The 22799-nt window shown below is 47.9% G+C and overlaps 1 protein-coding gene across 1 annotated transcript in view; it reads left to right on the top strand.

Annotated features, from left to right (window-relative positions):
* Nucleotides 1-17076, top strand: part of GRM5 (glutamate metabotropic receptor 5) — a 341429-nt gene extending 324353 nt beyond the window's left edge. Inside the window, 4 exon segments of the mRNA XM_048494460.1 lie at nt 2543-2637; nt 14723-14824; nt 14827-14861; nt 14864-17076. Of these exon segments, the coding sequence (XP_048350417.1) occupies nt 2543-2637; nt 14723-14824; nt 14827-14861; nt 14864-15586 (955 nt within the window). The 3' untranslated portion in view covers nt 15587-17076.
* The last annotated feature ends 5723 nt before the right edge of the window (nt 17077-22799 follow it).

The following is a 22799-nucleotide window of genomic DNA, read 5'->3' as shown; positions in this document are numbered from 1 at the left end:
GCATTGTGGTTCAAAAAGAACCACACATTAGCCCTGTTCACAAATTACAGTGAAAACAAGCACAATCCATTTATTTTATTTTTTTATTTTATTTATTATTTATATTTATATACCGCCCTCCCCGAAGGCTCAGGGCGGTGTCCATCAACAATAAAACAATTTAAAACATCAAATACATAATTTACAATAAAATAATATATAAAATACTAAAACTACAGATGGCTTCAGCCCTTCCTTCCCCCTTTATGTACCCACGGGAGGCCAGATGTTCTTATGGCAGAGTTGACATCATCCCAGTTGGCCAAACTCCTGGCGGAACAGGTCTGTTTTACAGGCCCCCATGAAACTCCTTTGTGCGGAAAGTCCCAAGCAGGGCCCCTGAGTCTCACCTGGAAGCCTGTCTCCACCAGTGTAGGGAGCCAGAGGCTGTAAAAGCCTCTGGCCCTTTGTAGAGGCCAGGGCCAGAGATCAGCTTCTTTGGGGCCAGGGATCACCAGTAGGTCCGTCTCCGACAAGCGGAGTGTACGTTTGACCTTTTTTTGAACATGTACGTTGTGTAATTCTCATTCTTCATTCAACACATCCATAGCTGACTAAATGATACCAACTCTACAGTCACCCAGTTAGTAGGCCCAGGTTTCTGCTGCAAAGTGGATGCACGATGTCTCTTTGTTAGAGGCAGATATACATGTGCGATGTACATGTGTTCACTGTAACATGTGAACAGGGCTATCTGCCCATCCAGATGAACGGAATTCTAGCACACCATCTGCAAAGAGTAGGAAACAGGAAGTGAGTTTTCAATAGGGTCAGGTTTTCAGGGACGATTCGTCCTGCTGTCGCTTGTGTGTGTTTGTACCGCTAGAAGTTTCAAGATGCCCCAAGAATATTTCTGTTCTTTGCTCGAAGACATGACTGATTAACGTTCCTTTCTCCTTTGGTTTCTTCCCCACCCTACCCCTCCTCTTCTGAGTGAAGGACCTGTTCCATCTGATTTGACTTGCTTTGTGTCCTTTCAGTGGTTTCAACTGCATCTCAGGCGACATCTGCTTTTTCATTCATTGTAGGAATCAACTTGCATTAGTAGGTATATACATCTCTCTCTCTCTCTCCCTCTCCCGCATGGTTCTCATTTCTAACCGACGATCTTTGGCACAACCTTGCGCAGAGCACCGCTTTCTCAAAAGGGCAACTGATTTGAAATACTAATCGCTGTTTCAGCTCCTTCACAAACACCGTTCTGCAGTGCGGTCTGTTTCTCGCTCCTGTTCCAATGTTTCGGTTACTCCAGATCTACTTAGTGGCTGGTGGCCTTTGGGACATCCTAAATGACTGGTTGCTTCCTCTCCGCTGGTTGCATTGTGGTTCCCCTACTCAGTGCTCACAATTTGGCACTCCAAAGTATGACACATGCATGTGCGCACACCCCACGGTTGCTCTCTGACCAGTTCTGTTCTCCGATGCGGACTGTCCCTTCTGACCAAATTTTGCTTCCGTCGCTAGTGGGCAAAATATAATCTCCCTACACGGTGTTATTTCACTACTACTAATGCAAGCAGATGTCCTATGCGCTTCCTTTTTGTTTTCAGTGAAACTAACGGAGGGAACAATGCCTTGGGTTACATTTTTAGGGCGAACTACCTGGGACTTGCTTCTAACATAAGGTGACCAGCCGTCCCGCTTTTGGAGGGACAGTCACGCTTTTCGACAACGCGTCCCGCGGGGTTTTAACATTTTTCTGATTACTAGGCAGTGCGCCAGCGGGAGTGCGCACGCAGCCGCAGGAGCGCACTGCCTTTTGCGGCGCTCCCCGGTTTCCTGACCTGTCACAGGGAAACAGGGAAGCACCCCAGAGGGCAGTGAGGCAGCGCGGGAGGCACACGCGGCCACAGGAGCGCACTGCCTTTTGCGGTGCTCCCCGTTTTCCCGCCCTGTCACAGGGCAGGAAACCAGGGAGCACCGCAAAAGGCAGTGCGCTCCTGCGGCCGCGTGCACCTCCCGCGCTGCCTCACTGCCTTCTGGGGTGCTTCCCTGTTTCCCGACTGGGGAGCGCCGCAAAAGGCAGTGTGCTCCTGCAGCCGCGCAGCCGCGCGCGCGCACACCCCGCGTTACAAAATTAAAAATCTGGTCACCTTATTCTAACAACCAAATGAGCTTCAAGAGGAGGACTTTTGCACCAGGCGAATGGCGCATGTGGGGCTGGGGCTCAATCCTCTCCCCACCCCCCACCCACCCCCCATCCAGCACAATCACTTCGGAAGTTGCTTTCACTTCTCAGGCTTTCCAGGGTGCACTTCCCTAACCCTAACCCTAACCCACCCCACAAGTCGCCATTGGTGGTCCTCTTCACAGAAAACTGAGTCGTCCATCTCAGCCTGTGAGTTCTGAGATGGACCTTCTGCGCATGGACCTTCTGCGCATGTGCCTTTGCGCCCCGCCCCCTCCTCTTCTGCGCCGCAGCTGGATGACAGGGTGCCGCGCCCAAGCCCACAAATCACTTCTCTCTGTTTTTGTCACTCCTGTCGTTGTCCTGATTTGTTAGGTACAAAGGCAGAAAGCTGGCCCAGCACAAGTCGGAAATAGAGTGTTTCACTCCAAAAGGGAGTATGGGCAATGGTGGGCGAGCGACCATGAGCAGGTAAGAACACGAAAAGCATGAGTGGCCCCTCCCCCACCCCTTCCCCAGGCAATGTGAAATGTCTGTCCGCCAGAGGAGCATCCCTCGGTCACTGTAGCCTGCTCCCCGCCCCCCCCATGTGTGATCGCTGTACGTCCCTTGCAATGTGTCTGTCGGAGCTTGGATGACTCCGGTTTCTCTGTTCTGTCCGACCTGCCCGTTGAGCTGCTGATGGATTAGGGTGGGGAGGGAGTCGAAGGCCTGGTCTGCTCATGTGTCTAAGACGAGCTCAATCTGATGCCTGCGAGGAATTCGGCATGGAACGGAGCACCGTCACCTGTGACTGTCGCAAGCACAGGAGCAGAGGCCAGTTTGAGAAGTTGGCATCCCTGTCTGCAAAGCATGCCGTGTCTGCTTGAGTGGCAGGAATCACTGACTCCACGATCTCTGTTGCTATCAAATGAAGAGAGTTCTTGTGGCAGGAGTTGGCTTCAGTCAGAATGCGTCTGGCCTAGTCCCATTTTTGCCTCCAGCATGCACAGAACTCAACGCTGGTCCCAAGTTCTCCATTGCTTTTATTTCCTTAGAGAAGGGCTTCCTGGGGCATTCTTGTTTCTTTAATTGAATAATACTCTGACATGTAATATCTGCAACGGTTACACTGTCCAAATGCATGCTGTGAAAACTTAAACAATGCCTGAACAACCCAGAGATCCCCGCTAAAAGAACACCCTAATTGTAGACATACAATGGAAGGATTGCAAGGACTCACGGTGGGGGATCTTATTTTCACTTTCCTTTTTTCCCCTTTTCCTTCCTTCACTCTCTTTTGGCAGCGTGGTATAAGAGTTAACATGGCGTAGTGGCAAAGTATGTCGAACTCTAATCTAGATTAGAGTTTGATTCCTCGCCCCTCCACATGAGCAGCTGACTCAGATGCGTAGTAGAAGAAGCAGAGTTTTGGATTTATATCCCCCTTTCTCTCCTGTAGGAGACTCAATCTCCTTGCCTTTCCCCACTCACAACAAACACCCTGTGAGGTGGGTGGGGCTGAGAGAGCTCCGAGAAGCTGTGACTAGTCCAAGGTCACCCAGCTGGCGTGTGTGGGAGTGTACAGGCTAATCTGAATTCCCCAGATAAGCCTCCACAGCTCAGGTGGCAGAGCTGGGAATCAAACCCGGTTCCTCCAGATTAGATACACGAGCTCTTAACCTCCTACACCACTGCTGCTCAGATCTGGAGAATTGGGCTCAGCTACCCACTCCCCCACATGAAGCCTGCTGGGTGACCTTGGGCCAATCACAGTTCTCTCAGCACTCCCTCAGACTCACCTACCTCACAAGGTGTCTGTTGTGAGGGGGAGAGAAGGTGATTGTAAGCCACTGTGAGACTCTTTATAATAGAGTACAGTGGGATATAAAAAACAAACTCTGTATCATTTTCTATTTTCCTCCCTCTGGACCTGTCTGCAGCCTTTTCCCTTTCTTTCTCCCCCTTCCACCCATCTACCTACCATTTCCTGTTTCTATCCCCTCACGCAGACACATGTTGAGGCCGGGACATACAAATATTAAAGGTGGATTGGTTTGCAGAATATCCCCCGATACACAACCACCCACCCACAAACACTTTCAATGAATTCGTCTGTGTTGTTTGAGTAGGGATTGGTGTGTCCAGATTACTGACTTTGATGACTGTTTTTCTGCCTTTTTCCTCATTTGTCTTGAAAGCAGAAACGGCCATTTTGTTCACTCATCCGATTGGGATTCATCAAGAGCTTCTGTTTGTTTGGCGTTCTCGGTTATCTGTGCCCCATTCTTTCCTTATTGTTGCTGTTTCTAGCTTCAATTAGACGGATGCGTTCTACGGGGGAAAAAGCAATTCCGGAAAAGCAGGAAATTGGTGGAAGAAGCGAAGCGCTTGCAAATATCAATTAATCATGTTTCATGTCGTTGACAATTGAGTCCCCGTTTTCCAATATGCACAGTCTTCTTGATTCTCTTCTTGCTAGTGATGAGCCAGCGCCAGAGTGGAATAAATGCCTTTCCACTAGAAATGAAAGACACTGAATTACCCAAAAGCCTGAAAAACCCCTCTTATTGTTTTTTTTTGGGTTGTACTTTTATGGGGTGTGGGGGGGGGACTGACTACTATCCTAGGCACAGTCGAGCGCGGCATTCAATTCTGCCTGCATTCAATTCTGCTTGGCATGGCTGAGTCCACCATTCAGTCGTAGTACTCGCAGAGGCGTAGCTCCAAGGGGACAGGGGGGCATCCTTTGGGGATGTGGCGAGGGTGTTCCAGGGGTGTTCCAGTGCACCGGGTGCTTTTCCCTCTTGCTATGCCTCTGAGCACAGTCCACTGTGACTCCTCAGGTCCATATGGACTAGAGAAACTAAGGCAGAGAGAACTGAATTTTTTTGGGTTTGGATTTTTGACATTCCCCTCTCAAAAAAATGGTAAAAAGCCAAATAAAGCCGATGGATGTCATCTTTGTTCTGCTTTACCCAAAATGTCCAGGTTTTTAAAACCTGAAATTTACTGATAAAAACTATCAGTGCTCACCCCAACCATTAAGGAAGATCTCTACAGCTAGCTGATGAAAAATAGTATTTAGATAAAACAGGATTAGGGTTGGCTGCAATATTGTTGAAATCAATAGGACTGACTCCCAAGCAAACATATTAAGAATTTCGGTGTGAGACTTTCAGAATAAAGTGGATTTAATCAAGGAACAAGGGGGCTGTTGTCATTCACTGCTTTTGATGCAGCTCTTTGTAGTCCCTAACATCTGGAGTGCCAAAGGTTCGCCACCACGGATGTAGGGAATCTCATAACTAAGAATGTCTAGGTCAGGGTTCCCTAAGATTTTTGGAGTTCTGACATGGCATGGTGGGTACAGCCACAAAATGGCTGCCAAAGGAGGCGGAGCCAACTGTAAAGTGGCTGCCATAGCTTACTTACAGCCAAATGTTTGAAGATTCTTGTGATGTTGATTCAGCTAAAATCTGCACAGTCAATCAAATCTCCAGTGGCCAATCAGAAGCCTTGCTGGGCAAAAGCCCCACCTGGCCCCACCCAGTTTTTTAAAAACTTGGCAGGTGCCAGGAAAGGTGTTGGTGGGCACCATATTGCCGACCTCTGGCTTATGTTGTTCCTAATGAGATCCTGAAGGAAATTCAGCAAACGTGCTCTTTATGCACCTGTAGGAACCTAGCATTCATTGCTACAAGAAGCTGCATTTTCCATGTAGATCATAAAACGGAGCCAGGAAAGTGTTCAGACTCCAGCTATTTTCCTACAAGATGATCCTTGCGAAGATGAAGCAGGAGGCGTTGTGCAAACAAGCACCATTTTTGTTCGTGACTTTGGTTATTTGCCAGCTGCTTTTACACATTTGAGAAACAATCAGTCATCCGCCATGCACTAACAGCTTTCTGTTCCATCATATAAAATCAATTATGTGATGGGATATTTTATGAGGCTGTCAAAAGGTAGGTGTCTTGGTGGTGCTGTTATGATTTAGGCCTGAAATTACTGGCTTAATTAAATGCAACAAATAAGAAACTGATTAATAATTCACAACAGAGCGGGTTTTTTTTCACACAGAAACCCCCACGCCGATAGTCCAAATCCCCAGCGAGGGACCACCAGCGTAATGAGATGTCAATCAAGCCGTTTACCTTAAATTACCCCCAAGTTGTCTATTTGGCTGTGATGGAAAATAATGAGAATAATGCAAATTAAATATTGGTGCCTAAGTGCAAAGAGCCAGCTGAGCAAAAATAATTGTCCTCCTTTTTCCAGCCCCAGGTCCCTTGGTTACCATTTCTATGAGTGCATTAAAGATGATGAAAAGGACAGAACTCTCACCAGTGAGCCTAATCATGTACAACGGTATTATTTGCCATGAAACTCTTATCTGCGGCCTTTTCCGCACAAATATCCAAAAATGTTTCTAAAGCATTTTCAGTCTCCCTCTTTACTATGATGTCAGAGGTGGGATTCAGCAGGTTCTCACAGGTTCCCGAGAGTAGGTTACTAATTATTTGTGTGTGCTGAGAGGGGGTTACTAATTGGTGATTTTGCCACGTGATTTTTGCCTTAGTTACTACACCCTCCTCCCCAGCAGTAAGCGGCGCAGGAACTTGAAGCAGTCTAGCAAGGTGAGGTGCACCGGGCGCCCTGTGGGCAGCCTCGCGCTTCGCGTGCATCTGGCTTTCCCACCCAAGGACCGGTGCAGTGGCTGTGTCCTTGCCACAGCCCCGCCCAGGAATGCCACGCCCCCGGAATGCCCGGCCCAGCCCCATTGGCGCTATGCCACAGTTTGAATCCCACCACCATGGGAACCTGTTACTAATTTTTTTGGATCCCACCACTGTATGATGTATATCTGCACTCACCCCTTCAAAACAATTCCTGGCCACCATTTTGCGAGTTCCTTCCTTTTTGGGAGGGGGATGTATGTTGCCCAAATGATGCATTCGTGCTTCACAGCGGGGTGCTTCGATTCTCTGCGCATTCTATAGCCCATCCAACAATGATTAGCCTCCCCCCCCCCAAGTGAAAAACCCCTCTGCTGAAATGCTCCAAAAATAGGTGAGGGGGAACACAGAATGAGCCGAGAAAACGGCACCGAGGATGTTCAGGGAAGGCAGAGAGGTGTGGGAAACGTCTTAAAGAGACCGCTCAGGCAAATGAAACCATTTTGGAAATGTTTCATTTCCAAAGGACATTTAAAACATTTTGAATCTGCAAATAAAATGTTCTGGGCGCAAAAACAATGCCGGAACTCCAAGGAGGAAACGTCTTATCTGCTTCAAAACATTTTAAAGTGTCTGTGTGGAAAGGGTCCATAACTCTTGTGCCAGAACAAAATTGTGGGTAAGGTTGGATGCTGGGGTCTATGGCAAGGGTGCCCATGATACCCTTGAGTGGTGCTGCCAATACCTTTTCTGGTGCCTGCCAGGTGTTTTTAGGAATTGGTCAGGGCCTGGTATGCAGAGCAATATGAGCTAGAATGAGGCCTATAGCACATGTCACAAATGGGGGGTATTTTTTTTAAAAAAAACTGCTGACAAAGTAATTTTTTTTTCATTTGCCACACAGCCACAACAAATTTCAATTTTAAAAAATTCCTTTGAAAAATAAAATTAAAATCAAACATAATAATTGTCAAAATTCCAGATCTTGGAAAGGTTGGAGACCTCTGGTCTATGGCAGCTTTCCAAACAAAAGTTGAGCGATGCCACCCCCTGTGGAAGCAACGGGGTCTGGGTAGAGGTATGTAGGGATGCCACCCAGATACATTGTCAGCATGTCATTCACTGCTGTCCCCTCCCTCCAATGGGTCAGTGCAGAAGACTGGAGATAATGAGGGTCCTGCTAGTCTTCCTTTTACAGCTGAACTTAAAAAAAAAGCCCGCTAAATAGCTTCAGGAGAATAGCTGTGCTGATCAGAAGAACAAGATCTTCAGACAAACGAGGTTTTCAGGGTATAAACTTTCAAGACTCTTAGGCACGCCCCCCTCCCCCGGACCAAACTGCACCTGGTGTGCAGTCTATATTTTCCACCCCCTGGCCCCCCATGGTTCCCCCCCGTGATGCCCCCCTTCCGCCCTTCCCCCCTTCCCACACTTAGCTTAGTTCCTTTCCTTTTCCTACAACTTTTTCAGGCTGAAAAAAAGGCCTATTCACAGTTCATGCTTTAAAACAGCCTGATGGGAACCATACTTCCCAGGAGACCTTGTGAGCCCCAAGGTCTCCTGGGAACTGTAGTTCTTCAGGCCGTTTTTAGCCTGTACTATGAACAGGCCCTTTTTTCAGCCTGAAAAAGTTCTAGGAAAAGGAAAGGAACTAAGGTAAGTGTGGGAAGGGGGTGGGGGGCACCAGGAGGGGGAGGGGGCCTGGGGATGATATTCCACCCCCCAGGCATGCACCAGGTGCACGGCGCGCACCCCGCATCCCCTTGTAGCTCCGCCACTGCCACCCAATGTGGTGCCCATGAGTGCCATGAGACCTACTGATGTTTTTTTTCTGGCATCCACTGAGTGTTTTTACAAAATGGGCGTGGCCAGGTAGGGCTTTTGCCCTGCAAGGCTTCTGATAGACTATTGGAGATTCAATTGGTTCAACAGAATTTTTTTTAAAAAAAATGTTGCTTTGACAGCAGCTACCACCACAGCACTAGGTTCTGCACCATATTAGTGAAGTTAAGCTGTGGCAATCATTCTGTGGCAGGGTTCGCCTCCTGCAGCAGCCATTTTGTGGCAGCCATTTTGTTATTGTGCCCATCGTGCCATGTCAGAATTCCAAATGTTTCCATGGGCTAAAAAACATTGAGGACCTCAGTCTAAGGTACCACGAGACTCAAGTCTAGCCCTGTTACATATTTATTTTTATTTATTTTTATTTTTATTTAGGTATTTCTGTTTTGTATAGTCCATCTTTTCACTTAGATTCAAGGCAGATTAAAACACAGGGAGTCAATGCAATCAATAGAATGGGACATTCAATCAAAAACGCAGTAGGCATTAAGGTCGTAGAACCAACCAGAAGTTTAAAAACAGGACTGAGGCAAAGCATAAGTCTTAGCATGACACATTAAATGAGGCAAAAATTACATAGTGGGATCCTGGTTTTGGCAAGCTGTTCACAGCAGTGTAAAACAGAATCGCTAATAAGTTATCCAAGCAGCTTTGTGAAACGTTTAGTACAGTGTGACTCTATTGCCTGCCTAGAAAAGCCCTCTCAGATAATTCAGTCTGGTCTGGTTTGCAAAAAGCCGGGAGAGTGAGAACCTTCCTGATCCCCTCATCTGAAGGGTAAAAATGTCAATGAAATACATGTACATGTGTCACATTTTTTAAAAAAAGGCAGGCAATGAACTAGACTAAAGAAGTCTGGGGGAAGCAATAGAGTTGATTCAATACTCAACTATCTTCTGTGTTACAATTCTAATCTCAGCTTAGACTGTGGGCTTATTCCACAGGTGAAATAGCTACTGCAGAGGCGTAGCTAGGCCAGAGTGCGCCCAGTGCACACTCTGGCTTCCCCCCGTGGTGCCCCCCCGTGGTGCCCCCCCCCCGCAGCAGCCCCCCTCGCAGCACTTAATTTCACTTACCTTTAGGAAAGGAGCAGGCCGAAGAAGCCTGCCTGCGTTGCCTGGGCCTGGTGGGAACTATAGGCTTCTTCTCTGGGATGTTCCATTCCTAAAAGTAAGTGAGGGGGTGCGCTGTGGGGGGGCAGGCGGATTTTTCCACCCCCCATGTGACCAGAATCGGTGCGCCCAGTGCATTGTGCACCCCCCGTCCCCTGGTGGCTTCGCCACTGAGCTACTGTGACTGCTATTTTAATGTTACACCAGCCTTCACCCTCAGGAGATATCTGGAAAGCCCTCATATTTAACTCCCTTTGATTTTTCAAGACTTCCATATCAGTATTTTTCAGCTCCGCAGCTTTGTCAGCGAGGCCTCAAGGCTAAAAAGGTTTTGCAAGTGTGGGGGGGGGGGGGTCTTACATACAATGACTATGTCTGGTTATTCCCAGATCGTGAATTGGATTTTCTTGACTTTCGAGTTTGACTGAATTGATGTTCTACACGGGCAGATGTGTCTGGGAAACCAGAAATCACAAATGAAGAGTTTGCCACTGATACGCGTGAATTGGTGCTCAGTGGTGCTACCCACAAAGTGACCCACAAAACCAAACGAACAGATGAAACTCCAACGCAACCTCATGCATCTCCCCATCTGTTTCTCAGTGTTCACAGAGGCGAGCATCCCCGTGCTTTGCATATGTTACTGGCTGCCTGCAGTCCTTCCTTGCATGTGAGCGTCTCTGATTTAGAACTAGTGCCTGAGCAGGTACATCTACTGCCATTCTTCCCGAATGCATGTAACTTGGTTTGCTTGCATGCATCCTCGGAAACTTTGCCCCTGTCTTTTGTTAAGTGTCACTGTGGTCCGCTCTAAACTACCAGGAATCCCCTCCAAGTATCAAGGGAGCTGTTTGGCTTTTGGCCCTGCCAAACAAACACACACTCGGTTGCTGTCGGTGCGAGAGAGAGGGGCTGTGTTTTCCTTGCTTTGATAAGAGGTTATAACTAGGGGAATGATACATGGAAACCCAACATACAACAAAGATTGTACCATTTTCAATTCTGAACTATGTATTTGTTTTTGTGTGTTTTTTTATAAAAATTTTATTGATATTTTGGAACTTTCAAATTTCAACATTATAGTACATCCATAATATCATTCTACTCCTTTTCCCCCCACCCTTCCCCCAAATTTCTTCTTCTTTTCTTCAAATGTGGGGCAGCAGGTTCATCCGTTCTGCTCTATTTTTCCAATTTTCTTCTTTGATTCCGACTTCACTTAGCCAATCTGCAAATTCAGTCCAAATCCTCTTCATGTCCATTTGTTTTTCTTGCCATGTTTGGTTTCTTGACATTATTCCAAATGAACTATGTATTTGTTGTGTAAATAATTTATAGTTGCTTCACTATATTGACACCAACTCTTCTATTACATAACACACGTAGAACTTAAAATATTGATGACAATTATATCTGAGTTTACAACCAAACGCATAGTAAAACAAACTGTTTTCCAGACTACTGAGATCAGTTCCTCTGGAGCAAAGGATTGCTTTGGAGGATGGACTTCAGGGCATTATACCCTTCTGAGGTCCCTCCCTTCTCCAAACCCCCCCTTCCCGAGGTCCCATTCCCCAAATCTCCAGGAATTACTCAACCTGGAGATAGCAACCCTAAGTTCTCCCAGAATTATAACTGACCTTCATGCTACAGAATACAGTTCGCCTAGAGCAGTGTTTCCCAACATTATCGACGTCATGGTACCCTTGACCTCACTCTTCATATCTCACGGTACCCCTGCCATCCCCCCACCTTCCCCTCCCAGTGTTCCTGCCTGCTACCCCCACCCCCTTCCCCTCCCAGGGTGAAGGGAAGCACTGTGGGGCAGGAAGTCGCTGCTGACCTTGCAGCAGGTCCTGCCGCCTGGGCCAGCTCCATGTCCTTGTTGGCACTGGCGGAAGACATCGCAAAAGTGAGGGGGGCTGGTAGCGGTGTCGTGGTACCCCTGGGGCATGCTCATGGCACCCCAGGGTACCACAGAACCCTGGTTGGGAATCACTGACCTAGAGGAAAGGGCAACATCAAAGAGTAGACTATATCGCTTCAGGTTTCTGCTATTTTCCTTCCCCTCCCCCAAACTCCGCCCACCCTAGGCTCTGCCCCCAAATCTCAAGAACTTCCCAACCCAGATTTGGCAACCCTACTAGGTCAGACACCATCCCTTCCTTGCTCTTCTCCCACTGCAAAAATCAGCGGTGGCAGGAATACAAGCACGGCAACAGGGGATCACCCACCGCAAGTGGGCATTTGCTAAGCCTGCCAGCGCCGGCGTTCTCACAAGTCACCCCCCATCTTCCATGCATCAGTCGCAGACCACAATATTTTATTTTCCCTCCAAGAGAAAGTCAGCGACGTTAGCTGACTCTCAAACCGAACCTCCTGGATGTTGAGAACGAGTGACACATCCGTCCCGAGGCTGGAAAATCAAAAGCTGGCCTCGTGCCTCCCATTTCCTGGAAATGCCACTGGGTTTTATGACTGATGCACACTGAGAGAGAAGAGGTTTAATTTGCTACACGAACGCGACACAAGGTTCTGAAATAAAAACAGGTTGGCACATTGTATATAGCGACACGGTGAGAGACTCGTGATGCGGTTGGAGCGTTCAGCAGGAGAGTCGGTACCCCTCAATTATTAAATGGCATACTTCTCCTTTGTCTAGCAGGTGGCACGTAATTAAGCAATTAGCTCCCGAGAAGGCCAGAGTTTTAATCATCCTGGGTAGATGGACAGTATTCTTGATTCCCCACACCTCTTTGTCAGCTCTAGCCTGAAGCGACACGAAAGGGTCACGTACGACGAGAGCATTTGAAGAGAGAAACGAATGTGTGACATAATTATTTATTTGGCACACAGTGCAGAATAAAGCGCTTATCAACAGTTCCACGGGGCTTATAAGACAGAGATGTTCCACCGGGCTTTTAACTGAGGCTTCTTGCGCGTCCTGATGGTATCTTCACAAGGACCAAAGCGAATCCAATACAATCCCACCTTGCGTGATCCCCTTTCTAAACCCACCCATGCCTGGACATTTTAATAAGCATTCACGTTCCTGAAGTGGGCCAGAGGAGTTCGTATAGGTTTAACTGTTCGCCATTTTATATCTTAGTTTATTGATGATTAGTATAGTTATAACCTTTTAGGTCTTCGTCTATTGTTTTAAACGTGTTGTACACCACCCTGAGCCCCATGTTGTTGGGGTAGAGGGGGGGATATAAATCAAACAAACAAACATTCGTTCTGAGGCCTAAATAATCATGCAGTCTTCACCTTCTGCCAGAGGACCGCACCCTCTGATTATAGGATGAAAACAAGTTATCATTAGCCAGCTGGGTGACCTTGGGCTAGTCACAGCTTCTCGGAGCTCTCTCAGCCCCACCCATTTCACAGGGTGTTTGTTGTGAGGGGGGAAGGGCAAGGAGATTGTAAGCCCCATTGAGTCTCCTGCAGGAGAGAAAGGGGGGATATAAATCCAAACTCCTCCTCCTCCTCCTCCTCCTCCTCCTCCTCCTCCTCCTCTTCTTCTTCTTCTTCTTCTTCTTCTTCTTCTTCTTCTTCTTCTTCTTCTTCTTCTTCTTAAGACTCCAAGTAGCTTTTATTATCATATCACCGCTTGGTCATCTGCTCCCCAGGCTAAACATGTCCAGTTCATTCAAGTTTTCCTTATAGGACTGGGTCTCCAAATCCCTCACTGTCTTTATGACCCTCCTCTGGACATGAGGCACCCAAAATTGAACACAATACCCCAAGTGAGTTCTGACTAGAGAAGAGTAAAGAGATGGCATCACTTCATGCGATATGGTCACTATACTTCTGCTGATGCAGCCCAAAATGGCATTTTTGAGCAGCAGTGGCGTAGGAGGTTAAAAGCTCGCGTATCTAATCTGGAGGAACCGGGTTTGATTCCCCGCTCTGCCACCTGAGCTGTGGAGGCTTATCTGGGGAATTCATATTAGCCTGTGCACTCCCACACATGCCAGCTGGGTGACCTTGGGCTAGTCACAGCTTCTTGGAGCTCTCTCAGCCCCACCTACCTCACAGGGTGTTTGTTGTGAGGGGGGAAGGGCAAGGAGATTGTAAGCCCCTTTGAGTCTCCTGCAGGAGAGAAAGGGGGGATATAAATCCAAACTCTTCTTCTTCTTCTTCATTTGCCTTTTCGCTACCATTGTTTGGCCTTGAGCAAATAATTCCTGCCCCACTTTACTGTCCTGTATGTAAAATGGAAAGGATAATGACTGGTCTCCTAGGCTGTGGGTTGTCTGAAAACCCATTTACCTCTTTTAAAGGTGACAGAATGAGGAATATTATTATTTTTTTATTGGATTTGTAAGACGCCCTCCCCCAATGGGCTCAGGGTGTCATACAACATTCAGTACAAACACAATAAAATCAATAAAACACATTTCCAACAAACCTGGCGTCATGAAATTGGTTTGAAGGAGGGTGGTTAAAACTAAATCTCCACACACATTTATACTGGAGGGTAAAAGTAAAGAGGGGAGAGGGAAAGGGGACAGTAAAGGGGGGGGGGGAATGGAAGGGAAGAGGGGAAGGCCAAAGTGGATGGAATGCCTTTGTTGTCCTCAATTGTAAGCCTGGTGGAATAGCTCCCTCTTGCAGGCCTGGTGGAACTACTTTAGGTCCCACAGGGTCCTAGTCTCATTTGGTAGTCACTTGGTTTACGTGCAAGAGTCTGGTTTATTTGGTTGCCTCAGTTGTTCAGTTCAAGGCCGATCGATGATTACAGTTGCATTTGCTTCCAACAGGGATGTGTTAACGCTTGCTTATTTTGTTAACAGCTTGTGAATGGTACAACATCAGCTTTGCAAGAACGATATCCCAGGGCTATCACTTCAACACTCTTAAGTCGCCACCGTAATAAGTTGCTCCGAACACTGACCTCTTACATTCTGTCTCTCTTTCTCTCGCTCTCATTCCGCGAAAAGGCTCCAACGGAAATCGAGTCCGATGGGCCTGATAAACGAAGACCACGAGCTAGAAATGGTGGGGCCCACACCTGTGGCAACGGCTTTCATCGATCCACATCAACAAAAGGAGAACCCCAACCAGGCGGCGGCAGTGATCAGAAGCCGTTCTCGAAAAGCGCACAGACCCAGCAGCCGGTCTACAGCGGCCGCGACTCCACCCTGTTCCCGGAATCAAGTGCCAAAGCGCTTTACGACGTCTCCGAAGCGGAGGAGCACTACCCCGCTCAATACCGAGCCCAGACTCCCTCTCCCATCAGTACAGTCAGCCACAGGACTGCCTCTCTGAGCCGGACAGAAGACGACGCCCCGACGTTCCAGTCAGAGCAAGCACAGCACAGCAGCTCCTCCCAAGGCTCTCTGATGGATCAGATCAGCAGCGTGGTGACCCGCTTCACTGCCAACATCAGCGAACTCAACTCCATGATGCTTTCCACCGCCTCGCCAGGGACGATGGTGGCTCCTCCTCTGTGTTCTTCCTACTTGATCCCAAGAGAGATCCAGCTTCCAACAACCATGACAACTTTCGCGGAGATTCAGCCTCTCCCAGCCATTGAGGTGAATGGAGCTTCCCAGTCGGGCCGGAAGCCATCTTGCGGGAGTGTCAAAGAAGGGCCCGCCACCGAAGTGGCACCAGTCGTCCCCAAGCCGGAGCTTGAAGAGTTGGTGGCTTTGACACCCCCTTCTCCTTTCAGGGACTCGATCGATTCCGGCAGCGCATCGCCCAGCTCGCCGGCATCTGAATCCGCCCTTTGTATCCCTTCCTCGCCCAAATATGACTCGCTTATTATAAGAGATTATACTCAAAGTTCTTCTTCGTTGTGAATGTAGTTCAAGCTCAGCCTTGGATCTCTGTACACCAACAAGGAGGGGAGGCCGTACCTCCAAGATCTCCAGCGTTTACAGACACAGTGAGAGTAAATAGGTCCTCTTGAACACCATGGAAGGGGGACATTTGAAGGATAGGTGAATTTAAACACAAACACACACACACACAATAAAACTTTTAGCAGATTTTTGTGGCCTTAAAAACATGGGCTTTTAAAAGGAAAAAAAACTGCTTCTATTTCCGAGGGCTTATAAGGAGTCTCTTTATTCACTTATATACCAAGTGCTTTGCATTAGTACAGTGATGAACTGTCCATACGTACAACAGGGGAGCAGAGGAAGTTAATTCTAGGCAACTGTCCATTACTTGTTTACTTTGATTCCTTAACCCGGAAGTGAAACTTGATCTTTCGTCAAGGCATAGAAGACCAAACATTGAATGTACATTTTCTAACAGACTCCAGACTTGGGACCAAATTATCCAGCTCTTTTTGTTTTGGTCGGAGGTGTTTGTTTGTTTTTTTAAAATGAAGATCTCAACCAATATTAACCTATTCTGTAATTAACTTTTTTTTTTTGTTTTGGTTACAGCATGCGACGTACATAGCAGCACGCCGCTTGTTGATAAACGATGGAAGTCGATGCATTGTATTTACCGACTGCGATCATAGAGAACTTTCAAATGACTTCTGGTCCGACAGAAGCGAACAAAAACAAAAACAAAACAAATATATACATATATATATATATATATATCTTCAGTTAGGTATCTAAATTTTTATTTCCTAACACTGGATTCACCTCCAGAGCGACGAAGTTCCGGGAGGATTTCCTGACTATTTCACCATGTTGCCAACCAATAATGGAGTAGCAAAAAATACACGAGAAAAAAAAATATTTTCTGGATTACTGTTTTATAATTCCCTTTATCAGGGCAAACGTTGAGGTGAATCATCAGTTTCTAGCAGCGTTGCGGAGCTAGAGCATAGCTTATATTCGGGCCGAGATTAACGCATATTTGTACTGGCGTTCTTACATTAACATTTGCCAGCTGGTACCAATTTTTAAATCTTCTAAGATAAAGGTGGAGAAATTGAATATTTGACTCAGAGCAGTGGTTTGCCAACAGTGAAAGGAAGTTCCTAGAAAGATATATACTGTTATCAGGGGAGGAGAAAGCTTTTTCGTCACCCCTCCCAGTGGGTCTTTTGATCAGGAAACAGCCAACTGCCCATTTTTGCCAATCAAAGGTAACTGCAATACAAGAGGCTGTACACCCGTCCTGTTGTGTTAATTCTCTAAAAGATCGCGGTTGCTGCAAGGGTCCCATCCATATGCCAGCTAGCGTTTTTTGCACAAAGCTTGAGTCCTTGTTTACAGGCAGGTAAGGCATGATACCCAACCGCAGTCTGGCGTCGCTTCCTCTCCTTTTCAGCCTTGCATTTGAACCACCTACACAGGTGTCAAATTTGCGGCCCTCCAGATGTTATGGACTACAGTTCCCATCACCCCTGCCAGCATGCTGGCAGGGTGATAAGAGCTATGAATCCATAACTATGGAAGAACCGCAGTTGTTTGACACCTATGAGAAGGAACTCGGAGTAGAGATGGCAGGAAACGTGCTTTGTCAATTGGGACACTGCTTCTCATGGTACAGCGATCATGCCCAGGTTGCTGGAAACTGCCTCTACACTGCAATTGTTTTGCATAGGGTGACATTTTGTGTGTGGCTGCTTGCGTAGTGGGTCAGAGCGGGGGACACCGCCCCAAGGAAGACTCTGAGGCAAACTTTTGTTGACTGCAGGGTAAAAGACTTGGCGTCGAGAACGTCCCCCCCCCCCTCCTTTTGCACACATTTGGTCTTTTCACATTAAGTGTACGTTTTATTCAGGTTAGCTTTTCCATTATGCAACTTTTTCCCCCTCTTCTTCAGAAGCGAGCCTGCTTTCGCTTCTGAGAGTCACCGTGTTTTCCAAAAACTCTTTAAACCTGACCTTTGTTTTTCTTCGCGGGGAAAAGCAAAACAGAAGGCACTGCACAAAGACTCCTTCAGGAGTTTTCCCTCCTCCCTCCCCATCTTTGCTCTTCCCACAAAGTTGTTGTGGTTCCCTTCTGTCCCCCACTTTGCTGCCCGCCCCCTCCCTTCTACAGACATAACCCTTTGTCACATATCCTGAGGATAACATAAAGAGAAGAGAAACCTTCCATGGCAGACAGGAATTGAACATGGGCCCCCTCCCCCAGATTAGAGTTGCCAACTCTGGAGAGTGCCAACCTAGAGATTGGCTCCCGTGGAGGGTGAAGTTGGAGGAAGGAAGCGAGCTCGGCCAGGAAGTGATGTCGTAGAATCCACCCTCCACAGTTCCTGTTTCCTTCAGGAGAATCCATCTTTGTATTTGGCAGCCTTGCCCAGATCCTCCTCTGACGCTCTAACCCTGACACTCCACACGCCAGGCCACTTAGCAGAAGTAACTACCGCTCTGGCTAGACAGGGATAATCCATACCTAGGTGTGTTCCCCCTTCCTAGATTAATCAACATGCACAGAGGGGTGTGTGAACTGGCTGCACTCAAAAACACTCGCCGTCCGAGGGTGAGAACCTCTTGTGCAAAGCCCTTTCCCAATAACCACACCACTCCTTTTGCTGGGGTAAATCAATTGGCCATAGCCATTTTATTAATCAAGCAGACCCTAGCAAGGGTCTTGATCTGGTCATATTTGCATCATGGCGAAGCTCCCGCGGGTGGATGCCCAATATTGGAGCTTCACTCCACCGTGGGGCCCTGCCAGGCGGTCGCTCCTGGCAAGAGGTATTCCCCATCTGCCCTGATCGGCAGGGCGGTTGCCTCTTGCCGCCGTCGGCTACTCCCAAGGGGAAGAGATAGCTCCCTAGCTCCCATCCCCTGGCCCTTCCAGATCAATACCCATACATGGCTATGACAAGAAAACATGCATCAACAAAGCTTGAAAAGATAGGGAGAGGCTGGAGGGCAAATCGTCAGCCGGCCGAAGCACATGGCCGGCACAAAGGAGGGCTTGGTCCTTTAAAGGCTCGGGCCAGCCCTCCCACTTCCTGTGACGTCTGCCCTGGTTTAACATGGCCACGGGTCTGCTTCCGCCCTTCCTTGGGCAGAAATAGCCAGCTTAGCTGTGCCTACCCACCCGGAGAAGCAACTGCAGCCCATGGTGATTGACAGCAGTCTTTTCCCTTTAAAGCTGTGGAAAGTGATGGGAAATGTATGTCGTCTGGCCAGAGCTGTGAATGAAGTGGTAGACCCCTAAAGCTGAAGTGGGTGATATTTCTGAATATTCTTTTTTGAATGGTCCACGGAATGGAATGTTCAGTGTCCCTTTTCAAATGTTCTGCAGGGGCAAGTAAAAAATCTTCCCATATCCAGAGGGAAGGGCTCTAGCTCAGCCTCTTCTCAGTTGGGCTAGTTTTCTACTTTTGTTACCGTTGCATAATTCAGAGCACTTAAAATGTGCCCCCCTCCTTTGCAGTCTGAAGGGCCCAGTCCATTCCTACCCCTTTACAACTCTCTACCAGTTCCTTCAACCAGAGGACTTTCACTTACGAAAGCCGCCTGTTGCTGCCCCTTTCATCAAGGGAGCGATGGACATGTGAGTTCTGATGCCGATTGAATAGTCAGAAGCAATCGGCCGCATGGTAGCCGGATCATGAGAAGCAGTCCTCCATTAGGTCTGGTTCACACATTCAAGAGAATGAGATGGGAACAATTGGTGTGGGAGGGCGGGACTCTGTGGTGGTAGAATGGATCTCACTGTTCCAGGGGGCCGGATTCCAGCTCTAGATGTTCCTTGGCCAAAAGCTGTAAAAGTCCCTGCAACTAGAAAACTAGCACAACAGAGAGAAATGAGGACGCGGTTGTGGAAAGTGCTGTCAAATTGCAGCCAACTTACGAGCTCATAGGAATCTTGAGGCAAGAGACGTTCAGAAGTGGTTTGCCATTGCCGGCTTCGGCATGGCAGCCCTGGACTATCCAGGGGAGGGCAGAAAGAATTATCCCACCTCTTTCCTTGCTATCCCAGTTTTCCAGTTGCAGGGAGTTTTAAATAGGGGAGCATCCCACTCTGTGATCCTCCTCCCCATCACACACACACAGGGTTGCCATCCCTGGCTGGGGAAATTCTTGGAGGTTTGTGGGGCAAAACCTGGAGAGGGAGCTCACCAACATTCTGATATCACTCTAGGACAGGGGTGGGGAACCTGCGGCTCGAGAGCCGCATGCGGCTCTTCTGCCCTTGCACTGCGGCTCCACGAGCCGAGCCACCGGCCCCATCCTTGCCCGCCCTGCAGGCAGCAGGGCAGGCGCACCAACTGCCCATGGCCAGCTGGGCCGCACCGCGGGCTTCCCCTCTCGCCCGCCCCGTTGGAGCGGGGCAGGTGTTTTCCCGGCGGCCGCCGAGACCGAGCTGCTGGCCCCATCCTTGCCCGCCCTGCAGGCAGCAGGGCGGACGCATCCCTGCGCTTCTCAGAATGAGCGGAGTAAAAGGTAAAAAAAACCCAATATATACAGTGTTATCTTTATTTTAAATGTCAAAAATTATTTGCGGCTCCAAGTGTTTTCTTTTCCCGTGGAAAACGGGTCCAAATGGCTCTTTGAGTGTTAAAGGTTCCCTACCCCTGCTCTAGGACTTCTGTTTCTCCTAGACTCTATGGTATACCACCGATTTTGCCTCTCCACCCCAAGTACTAATCTCTGTAGTCTGGAGATCAGTTGGAATGTCAGAAGAACTGTACGCCCATACTGGAGGCTGGCAACACTGTCCCCTCATGTAGCGTGAAGTGGTACACTCCCATCTGCACCCTACCTTCTCATTTTCCTGCAGGTGTGAACCAGACCTTTGCAACTCAAAAACTTTGCTTGGCCAGGGAGCCTCACCATTTCTGACTTGGAGCGACTCTTTTTAAAGGGAATGTAGAGGAAGCACCATAGGCGGGATCCAACCAATAACACGGACGGGACTGCCGTCATAATCCATTTGCGCGCGCACACTCAAACACCCCCCTTCAAAAGAATCTGAGAGGAAATCGCCATGGTCGGCCTAGAGGAAATGTTGCTACTCTTTCACAAGCAACCGTTCTGAGCGATGTTTACCCGCTTGTACATTGCAGCTCCGGACTGTGATTAAAAAGAAGACTTTTTCAAAGCAATACAAAGGGAAGCCCTGAAACGGAAGAGACTTTAAATGAGGTAGAAAACAATCTTTTTGGTTTCCTGGAAGCTCCAACCAACGCATTAGGGTCTGATTGATAGCCTGGTGCATGGTTTATTTTCCTCCCGTACCTGGACTATAAATCCTAAAATTTCATGGACTGCCTGCTATCCTGACACTTTTTAAAAAAATGCAGGGAAAATGGATGGAACGCCTGGATGGAGAGCAAATCATTCAGAAAGGTATAAAAACGTGCAACCTTTTCTCCCCCGATACCCTTTGAAAATCCCGAATGTGCGTTGCCGATTCCTCTCTTCCCCCCTTCCTTAAAACAGTGGTCCTCAGGTGCCAAACTTTGATTTAATTAAGTTCAAATTTGGAGGATGGGGTGGCAATGGACAGACAGATCGATGCAGCCTTATACAAAGATAGCCTTAGATTAGGGAGCCTTGAGAAAAAAGATTGCTGTGTATCTCCCCCACCCGGTAAAACTGTCTCCTGGGGTTTGCTGTTAATGGATCCTTTGCGAGTAACTAGTTTTTGCAGTTGTTAATGTATTTTTTTGCGCTCCTTTTCACTGAAGGGGACTGACGCTTGTGTGATTAAGCAGCAGTGATTTGTTGCATTCAAAGTCACAACGGGATGGAGTATGAAATTGTTGTTGCGTGGGGGGGGCAAGGTTAGAGTGTGCGACTCAGTTGAACTGAGATGATTCATCAGCTGCTTCGACTGGTACAGCCCTTTCGCAGGGAAAGGGTACTTGCGGAAGGGATTTCCCCAGGGGTTTGTTGGCATCCCATACCTTGGCTAGAGGCACACAAGCCAGATCCTTAATTCTTTGAGGTCAAACTCATTGAGAGCAATTTTATTGTGTGGTCCAGATCAGAATCCATCTAAGCCCCCTGGCATCAGAAAGGTTCATCTGTGCTTTTCACTGCTAACTCAGAAGTCAATCCCGCTGAATTCAATGGGACTTACTTGCAAGTAAGGATGCTTAAGACGGCAGCCTGTGTCATATTCTGGTAGCCCTTTCCAACTGACATCCAAACTATTTACAAAATGGTACACTGGCCCAGAACGTGCCTGATATGTGCTTTCACCATATTGTGTGAAAATGGCAACGTGTATTTACTCTGAGTGGGTCCAGCTTCCATTCATGCAAACCAGAAGTGTACCCACATGGAAAATGCACACAGCTTTCCACCCAATACAGCAATGGAGTGTTGCTCTCCCCAAATGTGTGGCTGGAGGGCTCCCAGACCCCATCAATGGAAAGCCAGCATATCATCTACAGAGAGTTCTAGTGAATGACTGGATAGGCACACCGTGGTGGCGAACCTTTGGCACTCCAGATGTTATGGACTACAATTCCCATCAGCCCCTGCCAGCATGGCAAATTGGCCATGCTGGCAGGGGCTGATGGGAATTGTAGTCCATAACATCTGGAGTGCCAAAGGTTCGCCACCACCGATAGGGGATCAAGTTCACAATTCTGGCCCTATACATTCAGCCAGTGAATAGAAGGGAGGAGGGATGAACAGAGCCGGAAATCTGAACTGGAAAATCCCAAAACGATTCTGTGGGTTTGGGTTGCCTGCTTCCATTTATTTGCCTGTCGCTGATGACCTGCCTGCTTCATTTATGCCTTTTTTTTACATTATTCACATATATATTTTGATGTCATTGCGTTACATGCTATTTGTATCTCATGGGCACATAGATACAGTTGATGCGCACAGTGGAAAAGTTGAAATGAGGAATCAAAACCAGCATGAAAATGCAAAATCAGGGACAGGGGAAGCACCTGTTTTCAATAATTCCGTTTGCATTCAAGAAGAAGAAGAGTTTGGATTTATATCTCCCCTTTCTCTCCTGTAAGGAGACTCAAAGGGGCTTACCATTTCCTTTCCCTTCCCCTGCCCCCAACAAACACCCTGTGAGGTAGGTGGAGCTGAGAAAGCTCCAAAGAACTGTGACTAGCCCAAGGTCACCCAGCTGGCATCTGTTGGAGTGCACAAGCTAATCTGGTTCG

This window comes from Sphaerodactylus townsendi, linkage group LG04, assembly GCF_021028975.2.
Source record: "Sphaerodactylus townsendi isolate TG3544 linkage group LG04, MPM_Stown_v2.3, whole genome shotgun sequence".
NCBI classification, from domain to species: Eukaryota; Metazoa; Chordata; class Lepidosauria; order Squamata; family Sphaerodactylidae; genus Sphaerodactylus; species Sphaerodactylus townsendi.
This window is presented reverse-complemented; position numbering and strand designations above follow the sequence as displayed.